The sequence below is a fragment of the Ptychodera flava genome, chromosome 13, assembly GCF_041260155.1.
Source record: "Ptychodera flava strain L36383 chromosome 13, AS_Pfla_20210202, whole genome shotgun sequence".
NCBI classification, from domain to species: domain Eukaryota; kingdom Metazoa; phylum Hemichordata; class Enteropneusta; family Ptychoderidae; genus Ptychodera; species Ptychodera flava.
The window spans coordinates 3,359,550-3,379,584 of NC_091940.1; the positions used below are offsets into that span (position 1 = coordinate 3,359,550).

The 20,035-nt window shown below is 41.1% G+C and overlaps 2 protein-coding genes across 2 annotated transcripts; both read right to left on the bottom strand.

The window, feature by feature from the left end:
- Positions 1-5,588: 5,588 nt before the first annotated feature.
- LOC139146949 (uncharacterized) lies at positions 5,589-7,371 on the bottom strand. Its single transcript, XM_070717807.1, has 2 exons — positions 6,392-7,371; positions 5,589-6,174 (listed from the first exon to the last, which is right to left on the bottom strand). The coding sequence occupies exons 1-2, from the start codon at positions 7,369-7,371 to the stop codon at positions 5,589-5,591; spliced, it is 1,566 nt and encodes a 521-aa protein (XP_070573908.1).
- A 459-nt stretch (positions 7,372-7,830) lies between these two features.
- Positions 7,831-9,471, bottom strand: LOC139146950 (uncharacterized). The gene has a single exon (XM_070717808.1). It carries the CDS (start codon positions 9,469-9,471, stop codon positions 7,831-7,833), a length of 1,641 nt encoding a protein of 546 aa, XP_070573909.1.
- Positions 9,472-20,035: the final 10,564 nt, after the last annotated feature.

The following is a 20,035-nucleotide window of genomic DNA, read 5'->3' on the forward strand; positions in this document are numbered from 1 at the left end:
TTCCATTGTTCGATTTTATTTTCAAAAGCTTGTATTTTATCTGCATTACCAGAAGCATCTTGTCGTAAGAATGTCAGTTTATCTTTGTATATACCCATGTCTTTTGGTGTCATCTTTTCAGCCGGTATTTTATCGTTTTCCACATCTAAAGAATGCAATTCACGACTCACATATTCGGGCTCTGCGCTTGAGTGATATTCGACTCCACTCCATGTGTATACTTTATTTATAAATTCAGGTCCTCCTTTCCTCCCCCTTAATGTGGATTTCTCTAAAAATCTACTTCCTTTATCCATTGTAACTCTGATGTCTTTATAATACAGTTCACCACCTTCAATCTTAGCATACAAAATCAATTCGGTTCGTGCATCCGGATTAGTAATCTTATATTTGTCTAAGAGTCCTTCAGCCATATTTTCTGTAAGTTTTCTTCTCTGTTTAATTAAAATATCCACCTGTGGGCTATCCACTGAAGGATCTGGGTTTGCAAAAGTATCATCGGTAAAAGATGTTTCAGCAGTAACATCATCATCATTCAAATTTGCATCATCGAAATCCTGGAGTGGTATATCTTCTCCTCCTTCTGCCATATTGTATTTCTATATTACTACAATTATTTTTTTATCCCCCCTTACATATACAGTAAAAAATGCACATCTCAGTTGTTGAAAGCGTTGAACAATGGCCGACTATATAGAAAGAACAAGTGCTGCATATCGACGAAGTTATAAATTAATGGGTCGAATTGATATGGCTCTTAATATTACTAAAGGAATTCTTGTAAGCTCTGCTGTAATAGCAGCAATTCCAACAGTTCCGGTACTGTTAGCCTTAACTCCTATACCTGGCGTCGTTATTGATGTAATACAAGGAAAAACGGGTGTATCAAAGAGGCGAGAGAAATATAAACATTATTATGTTCAATATAAACAGCTGCTTACACAAATACAAGAAAAAGGCGCAACAACAGAGGCTCCGGGGTCAGAACTTATTCAGGACATATTTCATCAGGCGCTAGAAATACAAAAACAAGAAGGATTTAGTCCGCCGCTGGAGCGATATCTACGATATTATGGATTGAATGGATATGAAAGTTAGTTAACTTCAGCTAGACTCCGCGACTGACTGACAACGGGGGTAAAAGTCCCTTTATATAGGCTAGTTTGATGGTGATGACTCACACGGAATTTCCCGTACATGTTTATACATGTTGTGTATTTAGGTCAGACAGAACAAGTTTCTACATGTCACGGATCACTACCAGCATCAGTGGTACCCAGTGAGTGTATTGCGCAAGTCCAGGTCTGACTCAGCAGGGAATTTCCCCGCTTAGTTCAGGACAATGCACTGCTGCGTCAAACCCCTGTTGCGCGTGCGTGAGTTCGTATATAGGTCAGGGTTATACTTTAGTTACATGGATGGTTAATTTTTCCTTCGCTTCATGTAGATAAATGAATAAAATGGGGTGTAAAATTCTTATTTTGTCCCAGTTGTCCACCTTTACTTTACTACTAATATGGATAGGAATGGCTTTCAGTGGGCAGTGATCGAAAGTTTCACCCAAAAAAGGATTAACAATCTGCCGTACCTAAAGTCCGTGAAATTGAATGACTCTGAGCGGGCAGTTTGCGATGAGTGCCCGGTAAACAGCTAACTATCTTCCGTACCTAAAGTGCGGGAATTTCAATGGTCATAAATAGGCACAAGCCGACAAGTATGCCGCTGCAGTACTACCAATCTCCCGTCAGAAAAGTAATAAAGACAGGTGTATCCGATAAAGAGCTGACATTTTTCCAGACATAAAGACCGTGAATAAGATGTCAGGCGATGGGAGCAGGGTACAGGTGTCCGGGAAAAGACTAACAATCTTCACTACCACAAGTACGGGTATTTGAATGTCGGATGGCGGCGATTGGACGACAGGTGCGTTGATTAAAGGGGCGACAAATTTACAAATTTCCCGTACTTAAAGTCCGACGATTTGAATTGCATCAATGGGCTGCCAGGGACAGGTATGCCGGGAAAGAGGTTGAAAATTTGCCGTACAAAAAGCACGAGAACTGGTATCGCTGTCAACAGGTGCGCCCGGAAAAGGGTCGACATTTTCCGTACCATAGAATATGGACTGGAATGGCTTTCAGCGCGCAGTAAGCGAAAGTTTTACCCCAAAAAAGATTGACAATCTGCCGTGTCTAAGGTCGTGAAATTGAATGACTCTGAGCGGGCAGTTTGCGATAAGTGCTATCTTCCGTACCTGAAGTGCGGGAATTTCAATGGTCATAAACGGGCAGAAGCCTACAAGCAAAGTGTGCCGCTACAGTACTACCAATCTCTGTCAGAAAAGAAAATAAAGACAAAAATGTACAAATTTTAATCTGCATTTACATTTGCCGCAGATGGAAATATCTTTACCTGCCAAACATCAATGAAGATTGATTTTCTTTTTTAAACGTAATTTACCTTTCAATGAGTCAACAAAAATAAATGGCGGAAATGCCTATTGATGTGTGGGACTAGCACGGTTCTATGGGGATTTTAGTATCTTCCCGGAGTCAGTTGATGGCCGTGCTGATAGAAGCTTAAGAAAGTCTCGTACTGCTCCTGAGCGGTCAAACTATCTCTTGACAGAGCGGATGTAGGCCTTTGTTGTCGAGTATGAAGCGACAAATGTGCTCAGTATAGGTTTGGCAATACCGACCACTAAAATTGGCTAGGACTAGAAAGTCGGACGGCGGGAATTGGTGACAGCTGTAAACGATTAAAAGAACAGACATTTTCCGTACAGAAGTGCGTGCATAAAGATGCTAGCGGCGGGACCAAGGCAGTGTGCGAAATTAACGTCGGTCCGACGGTCCGAGACCGACAGATTTCTCGTCGGACCGAAAGATTTTAGCAACATGTCGGTCCTTATGACCGACTGAAATTTTGAATAAATGATGAAAATTTCTCCGTCAAGACCTGTAACAGATGCAGATGATGACTGACTTTGAATCATGTGATTCAGATTTGAATGTCATGCACCTATCAATGTTTTCCACCTAGGGTCGAGTGCGAGGCAACGGGATATTGATCGCACTTCGTGTCCTCGCAGTGGGGAATTCGATCTATTGATACGCCAGACGGGGGGAGGTGACAATGTCGCAACAAAGTCTTGTTTTGTCTTGCGACGTTTTACATTTACGAAGAGTCTAATCCCTCCGATCGACGCGCATAGCACGGTGCAGCTGATTCAGTATGAATTACGTCCGTGCATGTAGATACAATTTGGTGCAACAAGCGATATAATATGACATGTATAATAATACTTGCCTCATGACTGTAACCCTGGTAATGTTAGCATATCCGTGTCATATGACAACAACACCCAGAATCATTTCAATACAGTGCTTTTCACCTAGGTACCGCAACTCAGCGTATGAGACGGACACAATCCACGTACGAAAACAAACGATAAGCTTGGGTATCACGACACATTTGAAAGTCACCGACTCATTGATTAATTACAGTAAACCAGCATGGGGCAGCCGCTGTCTAGACTGAGAGATAAACAGTTGACCAGACTTGATCTACAATGTAACTCTTTCTTGTACAATTTCAGCTAAGAGTTCAAGAGGTGAAGGTATTCTCAACAGAAACTAACTAAAAAGCCACACATTGTAGATCAAATGTATCTCTCAGTCTAGACAGAACGGCTGTCCCATGCTGGTTTACTGTAATTAATCAATGAGTCGGTGACTTTCAAATGTGTCGTGATACCAAGCTTATCGTTTGTTTTGTACGTGGATTGTGTCCGTCTCGTACGCTGAGTTGTGGTACCTAGGTGAAATACACTGTAGTTCCACACTTTAAGTGTTCGGAATTTACATGTACACAAATGTACATAATACAGCCCTTCATTTTATAAAACTGACGCCATTTTCTTTGCTTTGATTTTCAATTGAAGCGTTCAAAACATAAACGGTTCATAGAAGAGTTTAAGACAAAAACCTACTACGAGTACGGTGCTGTTGACTAAACATATTTGGTTTTGAACATGGAGGTATTTTTTACCTCCATGGTTTTGAACTACGCCCGATACAAGGACTAGATGTCACACGGTGGTGGCAGTCTCGGAGCAGCCGGGTACGCACGCTCGTTAGAAATTTCGCGGAAAAGGGGGTGATTTTCGTCGGACATTACGGAGACATCTAGGTCCGTGAAATCGGGAAAAAGGGGTACTTTTTCAGATCACCCTCCGAGAATAGGTCTGCTTCTTTTCAAGAAAAAGCGTACCCCACATGTATCTGTTGCAGCTACAGATGACGGACGATGTCTAATAACTCAAGAGCCATCAACTAATACAAGATCAAAACGGATCAGAAAAGTGATTGTATATGAGCGTGACTGATTAACATATGGTGAAGACAAAACATTGAACGATCACAGTATTTCAAGTTTTCATTATGTCACTAAAGCATACATTGAACAAGGCAGTCTGTTACTGTGCCACATCAAACACAAAGTCAACCCATGCTAAGCTAATGTATTATGTGTTCCTTTTTCACCAAGAGTCAGTACACTTGCTTTGAAATTGGTAAATTATGGTATAGGGCCGTTCACAGTTTACGTCACTGTTCTCTCATTAATATGCAAAAATAAATATTTGTCCGCATTTTTAGATTACGCTTTTGAAAATTACGCATGCAAGAACGACGAAAATACATCTCAGTGGGCGACACCTAGTGTAACAGTGAATACTAAAAAACATATTCACGACTCAGAGTACAAGCTGCAAAAACAGCCACGCATGCAACATTGATAAAATTTGTCCGCATTTCAAGCTGCGTGTCCGATGTCGCGCGCGTACAGCTATATTTAGTAACAAACCTGTAACCGTGAACAAGGCTATTCCCAGATATCGGAAAAAAGGGGTTGTTTTTCGCAGTGATTTTCTCCCAGATTTTCCCAAAAAAGGGGGTGTTTTTCAGAGAAAAATCCTGGGAAAAGAGGTACATTTGAAACTCTGCTAACGAGCGTGGGTACCCACCCATCCAGAGACTGCCACCGCCGGGACGACAGCCCAATGGTGCTACCTGCAGTCGACAGTCAAGTTAACGTTTGGCTACGTTTGTTTGAGGACCGCTAGAACTGTCGTGATGGGGTTTTATGATCAAGGTTCTTGTCTGACTTATATACAGAACTGCGAACGACACCAGTTCATGCTAAGAACACAAGCTTTATTACGGAACACGCCGTGAGATAAAAAAGGCGCCAACCGGAACACGACTGTAGCAATTACATGTAAAGGCACCAAAGCGCATGCACCGAATGTAATAGAACACCAAAGGATAAACATTTTTTGGCGGGAGATTATAGTCCACAGTCATTGGATGAAAGTTACCAAAGAGTCTGATTGGTAGAACGGATAACACATAGGCTCTGCTTAGTCCTATTAATAATGTTCAAATGATGTGTCATTTGTTCTCCGACATTCTCCGGCGACGAAAGATAATCTTGAACACTTTCAATATGAATATCAATAAATGATTCGTTTGAACAAAAAACTCAGAAATTTCAAAGAGTTAATTGACTCAACAGTTACAACAATTTTATGAAAGTTCGGATATTCTCATCCTGGCTACAATGGCCGCATCTCTGGACGGTCTCCCCGACTCGGGCGGGTCATTGGTTTTCTCAGCTGAAATTTCTTGCCGATGGATGTCTTCCCGCTCGTTCACATCTTTGTCTTCAGATGATGATAATTCTTGAGAGGCTACCTCAAGGGCGTATAACTTGTGTATAGGGCGGTTGGTGTGTCCCCTGGCGGTGGAGATTTCAGCTGATCGCACCAACTTGTCACGTCCATAAACAAGTCTCTTCACAGTCCCGAGCTGCCATTTCATCCTACGATCGATATCACTATGGATCAGTACCACATCTCCCACTTTAATTACATTGTGCTTGTTTCCGGAACCGGAGTGACGTTCTCTCAAAGCTGTCAAATACTCGGTTGACCACCGCTTCCAGAACTGTTGTTGGAGATTTGACAAATGTGCGTAACTTCTGTTAACATCACTGTGGTTTCCAAAAGTCGGGTCTTCGATTTCTTCATCGGAGACTGTGATGTATGGTAGTGAGGTTAAGCTTCTACCATGTAACAGGTGATTTGGGGTCAGGCTAACGTCATCATCCGCGCTGGATGAAACGAAGGTGAGTGGGCGATCATTTAATACAGTCTCAATTTCGGTGACGACGGTAGCAAGCTCATCATACGTGATGAATGATCGACCGAGAACCTTTTAATCGCATTCTTCGTGAGACTTATGAGCCGCTCCCAAAAGCCGCCAAACCACGGCGCACGTTTGGGTATGAAAGTCCATTTCACTCGCTGAGATGAGAGATAATCTCGAACATCAGGCGTGTCGAGCAAGGAGCGATCTCCTCGGCTCCAGAGATGTACGTCGAGGCGTTGTCGAGTAACATTCGGCTAGGCAGGGATCGTCTTGCAGCAAAACGGCGAAACGCGAGTAGAAATGTTTTAGTCGTCAAATCCGGTACCAATTCCAAGTGTATGGCCCGTGTAACCGCACAGGTAAACAGGCACACGTATGCCTTGTTTTGTTTACCATCAATAGCCTTGGTGAGGAGAGCCCCCGTGAAGTCGACCCCCGTCACACTGAATGGAGGGGTGATGTTCACGCGATATGCAGGCAGCGGAGCTTGGACTGGGTTAGTGTACGGCTTTCCTTCAACTTTCAGACAGGTAACACAGTTGTGAAGAATCTTGCTAACGATACGTCGTATTTTCGGTATCCAGTACTGTTGACGAATTTGTGTTACAGTCGACTGGACTCCTCCATGGAATACGCGTTCGTGTGCTTTCAGAACGACCAGTTTAGTGAATTCATGGTGGGAAGGCAGCAACGCTGGAAATTTCGTGACATAGTCCAATGCTGCATTGTGTACACGGCTGCCACATCGAAGTGTGCCCTCGTTATCGAGAAATAGGTTGAGTTGTTGAACCAACGGTCCGAACCTCTTCACATTCATCCTCATGGAATGAATAGTGTCTGTATATATCTCAGATTGTACGTCTTTAATCCAGATTTGTTCAGCATGTCGTATCTCGTCCGGTGAGACTGCTCCTGATGGCGTGTCTCTCTTTCGCTGCAGTCGAGATTTGAAACGAAATACATACGAAGTAACGCGGAATAGTTTGTCTAACGAGCTGAAACGAGTAATGTCCACCGCGTATTGTATGCCAACGTCAATTGCGGGGTTGATTTCCGTGCTTGATGAGCCGATGTTCTCAGTGGATCGGCGAGAAAGATCCTCAACGTGTTGCATTTTATCGGCAACCTCAGCATCGATTTGTGTGTGAGGCTCGATCATGAAGTCGTCCGTTGTAGCGATATGGTGTACTGCGCTATCAAACAGTTCACAGATTGGCCAGTCTCCATTTTCTTTCAACCAAGTAGGGCCGTTCCACCATAGAGTAGAATTGGCTAGTTGATCAGAAGTAATGCCTCGAGTCAACAAATCAGCTGGGTTGTCAGCGGAGGGCAATATTTGTAGATGTGACGAAAACCATTGATCTCTCTGACGCGATTGCTTACGAAGATCGGCAGCTTCTTGACACTGTTGATCCAATACAACGCAATTTGACTGTCCGACCAGAGATACCGCTGTGTAATGTTTATCTTGCCGGAGAGAGCGTTTATTACAATTTGCTGAGTCGAGTGCCAATCAGAGCGGCCATCAGTTCTAACCGAGGCAGTGACAAATCGGACGTTGGAGCGACGCGTGCCTTGGCCATAACGATAGAAGTTTCACTTGAACTGCGGAGATAAACTACAGCTCCGTAGGCGGTAGTGCTGGCGTCAGCGAAAACATGAACTTCGCAGTCGTCGTTATCTTATTCCCTGAGAAGTATTGGCGGTTTATTGTCGTCTTGCGTGTAGCATTCAAGTCCGCTGCGATCTGTATCCATTGAGAGTTCAATTCAGCGTCGAGCGGTTCGTCCCAAGGGAGCCCGCGTTTCCATAGTGACTGTACAAAGAGTTTAGCTCTGATGTGAACTGGAGCTACGAAGCCCAGTGGGTCGTACAGTGTAGCCGAGGAACTGAGAACATCTCGTTTCGTTATCAATTCATTTGGAATAGGCTCGCTATTATTTTCTGAGTAGGTCATCGTGTCGCTTTCTGGTTCCCAACGCAGGCCGAGTACTGGTACATCACGAGAGGGTTCGTAGATATCGTCCTGTTTTGCGAGTTCACATAGTCGTTCACTGTTGGACGTCCATGAGCGTAGCTTGAACCCACACGACTGCATGAGGTGGTTTGCGTCGTTGTAATATGACACGGCCTTCTCATCAGACTCTGCACCGTCTATCACATTGTCAACATAAATATTATGTTTGAGGTCATCAGCAGTCGGTATGGAGGCATTACTTTCCAAGTGAGTCTTGATTACAGCGTTGAGCATGAATGGGGAACAAGCCGCCCCAAACAGAACAGACTTGAATTGATAAACATCAAATGGACTTTCGGGATCACGAATGTCCGATAACCAAAGAAATTTGGTGTATTGACGCTCGTCTTCCTCTAGACGTATGTTTAAGAATGCCTTTTCAATGTCACTGACGAAAGCGATTCGGTTAGCGCGAAATCGTAGCAAAATGGCAGGTAAATCATTGATTAATGACGGCCCAGTTTGAAGACAGTCGTTTAGACTTGCCGAGTCAGCATTTTGTTTGCTACTGCAGTCGTATACAATACGGATTGGAGTGGTAACTGAGTCCTTCTTGACAGCTCGATGCGGCAAATAATGTCCTTCAGTTTTGTTGTCATCTTGAATCTTCTCGACGAAGTCTCGGCGCAGTTGATCGGTGATGATGTCGTCATATCTCTTCGTTAAGTCAGGGGTCAAACGGCGAACCATAGCGCGCGTGCGATTTTCAGTTGCCGCATAGTTTGAAGGCAGTGGCGGATGATCAGTTTTCCATGGTAAACGGGCAATGTATTTACCATTTTCAACACGTAGATGAGTGTCCCGATATGTTTCGAAGTCGGTATTTTCATCATTTTGCGAGTCTGCCTTCACTCCGATGAGCTCTAAATTCCACCAGTTTCGTATGTCATCGTCGGTGTGTGTTTCTACGTTCACGTGATGAATATTAATGTCAGAGTCCAATTTCCCACGCTTTCCAGTAGGACCGGACAACAAGTAGCCGAACTTAGATGATATTGCAGTTGGACCTGCCCCGCGCACGATATGGTTTCCAACAAAGTTCCAATATTGATCAGCTCCGATGAGCACATCAATTTCCATAGTTTTAACATTGGAAACAGGGTGGGCAAGCTTTAATCCCCGTAGATGGTCTGAGTTGAGTATTTCTGCTGACACGTGGTTGAATAGGTTGGACGAAATCTCGGGAATTATCAGGGCGGTAACAGTACTGGTATGCCCATTCTGTTCGTGCAAAGTTACCATTGCACTTTTCATGGAATGAATTTGTTTCGAATTGTCCCCGAATGTTGACAGGCTCACGTTCTCATGAGTGTCCGATTTCAAGTTGAGTTTGTCAGCAAATCGCTGCGTGATAAAAGTTCTGTGGACCCATCGTCGAACAGCACGGTAGCGTTGATAGGTTTCCTATCGCCGACCGACATAGGAATGACTGCCGTCTTGAGGAGAACCGATCCGTTGGGTGTAGATTTCCCTTTGTGTCGTCTGTCTTCGCCAATGCCACATGAACTTCAGAAGTTCCCTTTTTCTCAGACGTTGTAGCTGATTTGGTGTCATGAAGGGTAGAGTGATGTTTACGCTTGCAGATCTTGCAAGTGTAACGAGACTTGCAATCGCTCACGCGATGCTTTCCAAGGCAATTGTAACAGAGACGATCGCGTTTGACAATGTCTAAGCGACGTTTCGGGTCGGTGACAACTTGGCAATCACTTGTGTAGTGATTTCCCTTACAAAACACGCATGTTTTGATTCTCAAAGGCTTTGTTGTGCGCGTAGATGCGGCCTTAGTATGAAATGAAGCGGTCATATTAGACTGTGTTGCTGTGTCCGCAACCGATAACTCATCGAGTGGAACTCCGGCTTGAATGGCGTCGATTTCCCGTAGGATGGCTTTGCGCAACTCAGGTAAAGTCCAAGCCTTGTTTCCGTGATCTCTTGCGATTTGTTTCCGAATATTTGTGGTAGTTTATCTCGAATCATGGGAATGAGAAGCTCTCCATAAGCGTTCTCTTCTTTGCCAAGTGATTGTAAACCGCGAATATGACTTTCTAATGTGTCATAAAACAATCTCAGACTGTTAATGTCACTCGTAGGTTGAGGAATCTGCCACAGTGCAGTCATGTGCGCATCGATGATCAAATGATTCTGTCCGTAGCGTTCGATGAGTAGCTCTAAAGCATGGTCGTAGTTGGAGTTTGTCAAGGCGAGACCGCTAATCGTACGGGCAGCTTCATCAGTTAAAACGCTGCGTAAGTATGTGAACTTTTGAATGTTCTCGAGGTTCTTATCATTATGGATGGACGATTTGAAAGTGTCGTAGAAACTCACCCACTCGAGTACGTTTCCTGAGAAAGTTTTCAGCTGTAGTTTCGGTAATGCGACCGTTTTCTTCGATGTGTCTTGAGTAGCGGTGTCGGAGTTCGCCGATGGGCCAGTCACATTGTTCGGTTTGTTGTTTTTGATGAAATCAGTGATCTTGTCGTTTCTCTCGAATATCTCGGACATGTAGTCGCCGGATTCTTGGCTCGCAGCATCGTAGCTTGCTTCATCCGTATTATCTAAGATATCTTCTTCGATCTTGGTTAAAGATTCGTATTTCTCAGTCAGTTGAGTGTTCAATGCTCTGAGTATCCTGTGAGCTTCAGTCTTGTTCTCAGCTGCAGCGAACGTTGATGTGAGTGTTCTGCACGGTTGAACAGCCTCGTCATTTGGGCACGTTGTCCCCTGCGCTTGAGTTTCAACTTGGCCAATTTCGTTGCCAGTTGCTCGGCTTGAGTTGGTTGCTGCTCCTCGTCAGACATCCTTATCCTGGTCTCGGCACCAAAAATGTCGTGATGGGGTTTTATGATCAAGGTTCTTGTCTGACTTATATACAGAACTGCGAACGACGCCAGTTCATGCTAAGAACACAAGCTTTATTACGGAACACGCCGTGAGATAAAAAAGGCGCCAACCGGAACACGACTGTAGCAATTACATGTAAAGGCACCAAAGCGCATGCACCGAATGTAATAGAACACCAAAGGATAAACATTTTTTGGCGGGAGATTATAGTCCACAGTCATTGGATGAAAGTTACCAAAGAGTCTGATTGGTAGACGGATAACACATAGGCTCTGCTTAGTCCTATTAATAATGTTCAAATGATGTGTCATTTGTTCTCCGACAAGAACATCGTGCTTCAATTGCTTGTTGGTCTTCAACCAAAGTTCACAAGGCCGACTGTTACCACGAGATATCGACGTGATAACAAGTGTACATTTATAAAACAGAGCGGCCTTATCATAACAGTTTTGTCGAGTTGCACGATCCGTCGTGTATACCGTACTCTCAGAGGCCGAGAGTAGGGCTTCAAATTGTTTCGATGTATACCGTTTTACGACAGGCATGCAAAACTCACCGCCATCCTGGGCTGTAGGCCTAAATGTCGCAAAAAATACGTCTTTTAAGATTTTACGGTATCATTAACTGATCGTGTCGCGATGGTTTTCAGCAGTATAGAGTGTCTGTCAAACTTTTCTGAGTCATTTTAATAACTTTAAGCTTTCAAAGGGCGATGAGACCCAGCAATCGCTCAGGCAAACCTTTTCGATCAGAAAATATGCATTCATTTCCGCGAGTGGCGACGTGTGCATTCATGTTGTCTGCAATTTCTATAATCGAGAAAAAAGTTACGATACTTGTCCTTTTAATTAAAAGTATAACTTCACCTGTTTCTTCATGAATACAATAGATGTCACATTTAAGCATACTTATTTTTTGAAAAATTTTGAAAGTAATCCATACGTCATATCAAAATACATACCAACTATTTTCTCCCTTCTGTTTTACATTTCAATAAAAAAGACGTAGTGATCAATGTTTACATAAAAAAATTATTCATACACTCCCCTTACTCATGACTATTTTCAGGATACTAAGCTATTTACTCACTCTTCTACCACTCGCGTTGGCTATTAAATTTCAGAAGTGATTTTCAGCTCGCCAACCATTTTCAAATCACAATATCACATGTCCCGGTGTAGTGTACAATTGTATACAGTCATGTAGAGAACATCATCCTTCATAGAAAGTCATGAGAGACAAACTGTCTCGCTTTCATCATCCACATGTGCCTGTATTCCCCGCCCCCGGTGTTTGACATCATTTTATGGTCCGAGAGTTGGGGATTTGACATGGCTAGAAAAAATGTCAAATTCTTCTGATAGTCCCATATCCCCCAATATTGGAAAACATTGATAAATGTGTGCGTATGACAGTGAGGGAGATTAGTGCTGTGATCTTTTCAGATTCCAGATCATGTAGATGAATGATTCATTCACTTACACTATTCTGAAATCTATGTAAACAATAGTCCTTTCAGAGAATACTTACTGATTCTATTGATAAAAGGACATGAAAAATTAAATATTATAACATTCAAACGCATAGAGTATTGGTGGAGAGAGTGTTGGCTTTAATGGTCGTTAACAACTGCATTTTATTGAGGACCGGCAGTTTTCTGTAAGGACCTGAAGCTTTGGCTTGATGCAGGTCCTTATGACCTGAAGCTATTTTCTCTTATTTTCGCACACTGGACCAAGGTAACTGATAATAAAGGGCTACAAGTTTCCCGTACTTAAATTGCGAAGATTGGAATTGCATTGAATGGGCTGCCGGGGACAGGTATGCCGGGAAAGAGGTTGAAAATTTCCCGTTGACGGTCTTGCAGATAGAAACTTAAGAAAGTCTCGTAATGCTCCTGAGTGGTCAAACCAAGTCTTGAACAGGCTGTTGACAGTACGGATGAATGTTGCCGTATATCGGCATCGTCGTAAACAACGAGCCTCTTTACGGCAACAGCTCAGCGCTACCCGTTAGGACTGATTTTTGATTTTTGCGTGGGTCAGCGGAGCGGAAATTATTGCTCTGGCTCGCGAGAATGTATATCGGGCATTAGGCGACAAATGTGCTCCGTGAAAGTTTGGCAATACCGACCACTAAATGTGGCAAGGACTAGAAAGTCGAGCGGCGGGAATTTTCTGACACCTATAGGGCCTATAGAGCTGACAATTTTCCGTACATACGTGCGTGAATAAGAATGTCAGTGGCGGGACCAGGGTAACTTATGTCCGGCGACAAATTTCCCGTACTTAAGTGCAACGATTGGAATTGCATTCAATGGGCTACCGGGAAAGTGGTTGAAAATTTCCCGAGCCTACCTAAATCAGCGACACCGATCGGTATCGTAGTAATAGTCAGGTGGGCTTAACAAAAATATCGTTACACGGATGACAAAAGTACCAAATTTGAACTATTATGAAATGATGTATTATTTAACAATGGCCTCTGTCTGAAATACTGAATCGATGTAAAGGAAATGAAGGCAACTTTACCCATCGGTTCTACCTTTCAAGGTGTTACGTTATAGTGAGTAGATCAATACAACCATTTGCAGTAATAGAGCGCGAAGCCACTGCAGTGAACTGCAATAAAACTGCTTACACTAATTAGTTTCAGCTGTAGCCGTGGCCACTTTGGTGTTGAACAAGGCTACTTGATAAAGACCAAAAAGTCTGCTTGTACAAAAGCAAAACAAGCTCTGTCTGAGGCTCGAGTTGTAAATGAGAGTTTACGATTGGCACTCTGTGTTCAAGATTAAGATACAATGTAACATTACCGTGCACTGGTCCATGTACAAATCTTTTTAATTTCAACTTCCCCAGACAAACTGTCTGCATGGGACATACAATGTTGTCGACTTTGCCAGCTGGCTACAGCTGAAACTAGTGTGAGCAGTTTTATTGCAGTTCATTACAGTGGCTTCGCGCTCTATTACTGAAAAGGCCAGTAGTAGTGTGATTTCATGATAACGAAAAACATGGCGAGAAACCGATGAATAAATCATGCCTTGACCCTGGTCATGTGACCTTGGTCCCTGAAAAAAGATTGGGTTTGTGATTTTGGTCTTTTGTTTCCTTTGTTTCAGAGGCCTTTTTCGTTTGTTGAATTTTCTTCGTTTTTATGTCTCGATGTGTGGTGACAGACACATAGTTTTGTGCTACAGTAGTTCTCTTTTTGGAGGATGTGCTGGCCTAAAAAGATCGTTTGGTCAGGGTTTTATGAACAAAGAGAAGACTCTTTTTTTTTTACTTTTTTGAAGCTAGCTTAGCTTTCTTTTTTGCAGCTTTCGTGAATTTTATTAAAAGCGTCTTTGCCTTTCGTTTTTAGTCTCGTTTTGCTGTTTGGAAACCAAAAACATAAAAAAGGCCAGGAAGAACATAAACAGAAATGGAAGGTTAAACAAAGACAAGAACTCAGAAAGATTCTCAGATTCATCAACAATCTTGCAAATCAAACTCCAACAATGTTGCAATCAAAGCATTAGGCAAAGGCTTGCAATTTATTCCCACTCCGAAGTGCCTGTACAGGAAAATGGTCGTATGAGATATCAACAAAGTTATTCGCATCATAAGATTGTGCAATATCATGAGAAACAATCAATCAATCAGACATCTGTTCTAAGATAAGTTCATATTCAAAACTACTAACAGCGAAAAACCTAAAAATTGTAAAACTGTTTCGAAGTAACTTAGATCGATAGAGGAAATTCCATTCGCAACCCACATCAGAAATAACATGACTCTAGCAGAAAAGACTGCCCCGAACAATCTGTCTAAAAACAAACAAATCTCAATAAACCCACCAATAAAGGAAGAGGCATAGAAATTGTGAATAAGACAAATGACATTAAAGAAATAGACATCTGCATCTATTACACTTGATGATACGGTGGAAATTGTATATGAAAACATTTAAATGCGACAAGAGGTGATTTACAGTTTCCCCAGTCCCATAAGTAAAATAATTTGTACACCACGATGGTATCTCCTGCCAAAAATACACAAAACCAAAGCAGAAGGAACAATCATCACCCAACGTCTCAATTGAAATGGCTGCTCAAGCCCAATAAATCAAATCTCGGAATTTCTAGATAAAACCAATCGTCCAAAGACGACTTACATATGTCAGGGACACAAAAAAATTAATTAACTTGTTAGAATCAATAAGCAAACAAGCAAACTCTATTCTGGTAACATTAGACGTTGTATCAATGAAGAAAGCATGCCAAAAATGAAGCCGCCCATAAATGCAGCGATCGTAGCGTTGGACTCTGAAAAAATACCAGCCAACCGATATGATAAAAAAAACACCAACAGCGTATATGAAAGCCTTACTGTCGATTTTCTTACACGCAACTACATATTTTAATTCAAGTGAGAAAAATACAAACAAATCTATTTATGCAGTATGGGCTCACCAGAAATAGCCGATATCACATACCATGAAACGGAGAAAGTTATATTAAATCCCAAATCCGGTCAAATATTCGTATGAAAATTTAAAAGGTGACATTTTCATGATTTAAAAGGCAAAGAACATCAACTTCTAACATTCAGAACACTTGTTGAGCAGTGCAACACCCTGTACCCTATGTTCAGCTAGGGAATTCATAATTAAACAATCTCATACCTTGGACCTTGTGGTCTTCAAATGTCAGAGGCGCAATTGAGAGAGATGGCTCGATTTTACAAACCAACACAAAACCATATGACGATATTTGTCTGCCACCAATTTTCAAATGCTTCATTGAAGGTGAATTACTCAGATATGTTCGTACATGCAACAACAATATGGACTTCATAAAAAAGGTCAATTTCTCAACGCAAAAACTTCAACAACGAGATAACAAAAAGAAAGACATGTAGCTTGTATCAAAAAGAAGTTAATGTAATAAAACGTCGGCCATCCTTCATCAACAAACGTAAGAGTAATGATGTAACAAAAAACTAATCAAACAATGTAATAAGAAACTGGAAAATAATGAAGGGTGATTAAACTCTGGCCATGATATTCCAGAAAACATATAATAACGCATAAAGGTAAAAAACATACAAGTTATCCTAATTCAAGCTCAATTCAAACACAAGGTACAAATGAAGGTCTGAGCAACGATTCACGCAACAATCAGACCATAACATAATGATCTTATCATATCTCTTTGATGAACAATGGCTACCATTAAACTGAGCATGTGGGAATACAAACCATTCAAGTGACTGCCGTAGAACCAATGTGTGAAGTTGCCTTCATTTCCTTTATCTCGATTCGATTTTTCAAACAAAGACCATTGTTTAATAATCATTAATCTCATAAGAGTTTGTTACCTGTGTTGAACTTATTGGCTAAGTTTTGGTACATTTATCTTTTATTTTGAATTTATAGAATACAAATTGTACGTTACCTTTACACTATCATTTTGTCACGTAAATGGGCTATTGTACCAAGCATAGGGAACTTCATAATAAGCCATTTTGCAACTTTCGGTCGCCATTTTGGTTTTATTACGTCATCTCCATAAATAATTTGCATCAATTATATGTTTTAGCTGTAATTTTGGGTGCTAATTTCAGTTCAGGTGATAAAATGCTGAAAACAGTGTTTTAACATTTTTTGACAATGTTACGACGTACATTTTGAATTTAGTCAGCCGTTTTGGCTTTATGACATCATCACAATAATTAATTTGCGTGAATTCAATGTTTTATTTATAATTGAGAATGTTTGTGTCAGTTTATTCAAAAGAATATTGAAAACTGGCTGAATAAACCGTAATGGCGGCCATTTTGAATTTATGACGTCATCGAGCCTTACCGATGGTCCAAATTTTTGGAACAATAGCTAATTTTGATCTCCACACATATGTGAACCTCTGTAGCAAATTTGGCACTTTTGTCATCCGTTTAACGATATTGCTGTTTTTTGTTGCTAAGCCACGCAGAGAGGTATAGTGTACTCTACCAAAGACCATTTTTTCGTTCTATAACTCCCAATTAAATCTGTCTCTTGTAACCCTACCAGCTCCATATTATGCGCCAACGCTAACGTTTGATAATTTTTCAACATTCCATTTGGCTATGTATAGATAAGATAAAAGCAAAGTTCACAGACCTATTAGGCCTACCATTTTTCGGAGCCAGCAGGAAATATATCTTTACTCTGCATAGTCGTTTAGAGCGTGACTGCTCTGCAGCATCACCCAACCAACATGTGGCGAGGCTTTCAGTTTCGAAATTGTAGTCCACTGCAAACCAATCACTAGTTCTGCACTTTACCAGCTTTCCATTTGATCAACTAGATTATTCGTTGATGTTATCGGTGTTTCACTTTGTCTCGTCATGAATAGCGATTTGCATAAAGTCTTTTACCCCGAATACTTACGGAATGTGTAAACGTAGGTGAATTTATTCGTCAGAATCTTGTTGATCTCCGTATTTTCCATGACGAGGGACAATTCACTATTTACAATACCCATCATGGTCTGATAACAATATTTCAATTGAAACATTTGTAATTTCAACAAATACGAGACTGATATTTGCGTGATAGCATAGAAGAAACCATCGTTCCTTTATGTCATCGCTCAGGGAAGTTTTGGTTAAATGAAGAAGTTAAAGGTTTCGATGTTGCGACAGTACAAGTGTAGAGAAGAAATGACATAGAATTATAGTGACAGAGGTATTGTGGTCCAACTTTGTCAGAATCTAAGCTCCTACATACATTCATATCTCGGTATCCAGTCTAATTTTTTAGTTTTAATTTTCAACGATAGGTGAAATTTGTAACACGTAAAGAAAATCGACAAACTATTCTACCCACTAACCAGACGCTTCCCAGTTTCTTGGAAGAAAATGCAGTACCCCTAGATTATTATCAGTGGCTAGCTGTTACTTCAGTTGTGTTGTCAAAGAGTGAATCGACGTCTACGCACCGAAGACTTGTAAAATTAATTTCTCGGCAAATATATCACTACTTTGTCCACTATCCTCGGCCCACATTTGGCATCACTTTTCCTCCACGTTTCTTTCCCCTGACATTTGCCCGTTCTCTAAAAATCGTAATTTTAACATGAAACATCTCATCATATCAATAACTTTGCAGAAATAAAATTGAGAAACATGGAAATGGTAAGCACGAGACACTGAGTAGTCGGAGATATTGAATGAAAATTAGTCAGGGACGCACAAGCCAGCACTGAAACACTCACCGAGGACAACAAGAATCTTGGCTTCATTCAGCCACATACCCTGCAGTCTATACTATGAATTCAGCTGAGAACATGTGAGTCAATAATTTCCGATGAAATAAAAAGTTATTCAAAGGTGATTACAAACAAAAATATTCTAAAATGGTAACAACAATCGCAGATATAAATCAACAGGGAATATAGTGGACAGGGACAGGCTAGTGAAGAAAACAATAGCCTCGGACTCATGGCACTTGAAGACTCTCTGTCATTATTATATATGTGGGATAGAGTTACCGTAAAATGATGGGTTGTGCTTGTTTTAACATAAGTATTGGCGGTCATACCGTGAATCAATTTAGTTATTTTTTATTGGTAAGGGAATAAGTTTCTTTGGCCGGGGAGGGGCGGTGGATTATTTTTTGCCGACGTCAAAAAAGTGGCTGGCTCCCAATGCCAACTTTCAAAAACCGCGTGACCCTCCTCCACTGCGTGGGACAAAGGTAATACAAAAGGTGAAATATAAATTCAATAATTTAAGTGTATGAAGTCATTCTGTGTTTTAATGAAATTGTTGTCATGTCAGTTGTAAGATAGGAACTTCAAAGTGTCTTTTTAGTGTTTGAATACAGTATTTTGAAAGAGCTGTGAATGTGTTCCACACTTTCTATGCCCAGCAAGATGCCCAGAACTGTTATACATAAATGGATGTCAATCAGTAATATCAAAGAGAGAAAATCAGTAAATCATTTGCAAAAACTTTGATGGGTGTTTAGACTTGCCAGCCATCCAGTTACATCTCCTGAGAAGCCATAGAGAGTGACTTTTATAAGTTGTAGCCAAATCTGATGTACGCAGTCCAGTGTCTGAGAGGATCTTTTTCTTTGAAACCACGAAACCACAGATAATAATGACAAAAACTGCCTTTTGCTATCTATTATTATCGTCATGAATAAAGCTTTTTACAGAAAACCTTCGACACAAAGGAAAATAGTTGTATCAATGAGAATGAAAAAAATATCCTGTCATTTTTCTCTTTCTAAAGTATGCCACTGTATCCAATAAATTGTGATATATTAGTGCATGTTGCTTTTTTTATACTGAATTCTCACAGAGAAAACAGAAAAGTATCAGGAATTAATGCTTTTCACTTGAACTGCAGATTTCATAATGATTAGTACACTTTGTAAAACAAACTTTCAATTTGCAGACATCAAGATATCTGTGACACATATCTCTGATATATTAAAGTACCGCACCCAAAGGGCGACCAAAAAATATTAAACATCCAGATATCTCTGATATATATATATATATATATATATATATATATATATATATATATATATATATATATATATATATATATATATATGATCTATGAAAGTCATGTAGCTGAAGGGCGTGCTGAAAAATATGTCTGATATTTTAGCGGAATGCGTCCGAAGGGAGCGCCGAAAAAATTTAAAAGCATACAGGTATCTCTGATATATTCGTCTGATATATTATAGTCACGTGCCCGAAGGGCTTGCTGAAAAATATGCCCGGAGGGCCGTCTCTGAAGAATGTGACAGTTCCCTATTAAGTCATTTTGTCCTAGTTGATATGCTGCCGAAAAGTGTTTGCATCATATTGTCAATACCCTGCACAGTCACTTGTGAGTAGGTACAAGGCGAAGGCCCCTGTAAGCACAGTTACGAGTGTAGTGATACATAGCGGCCGCCGCGTTATTCTATGCATACT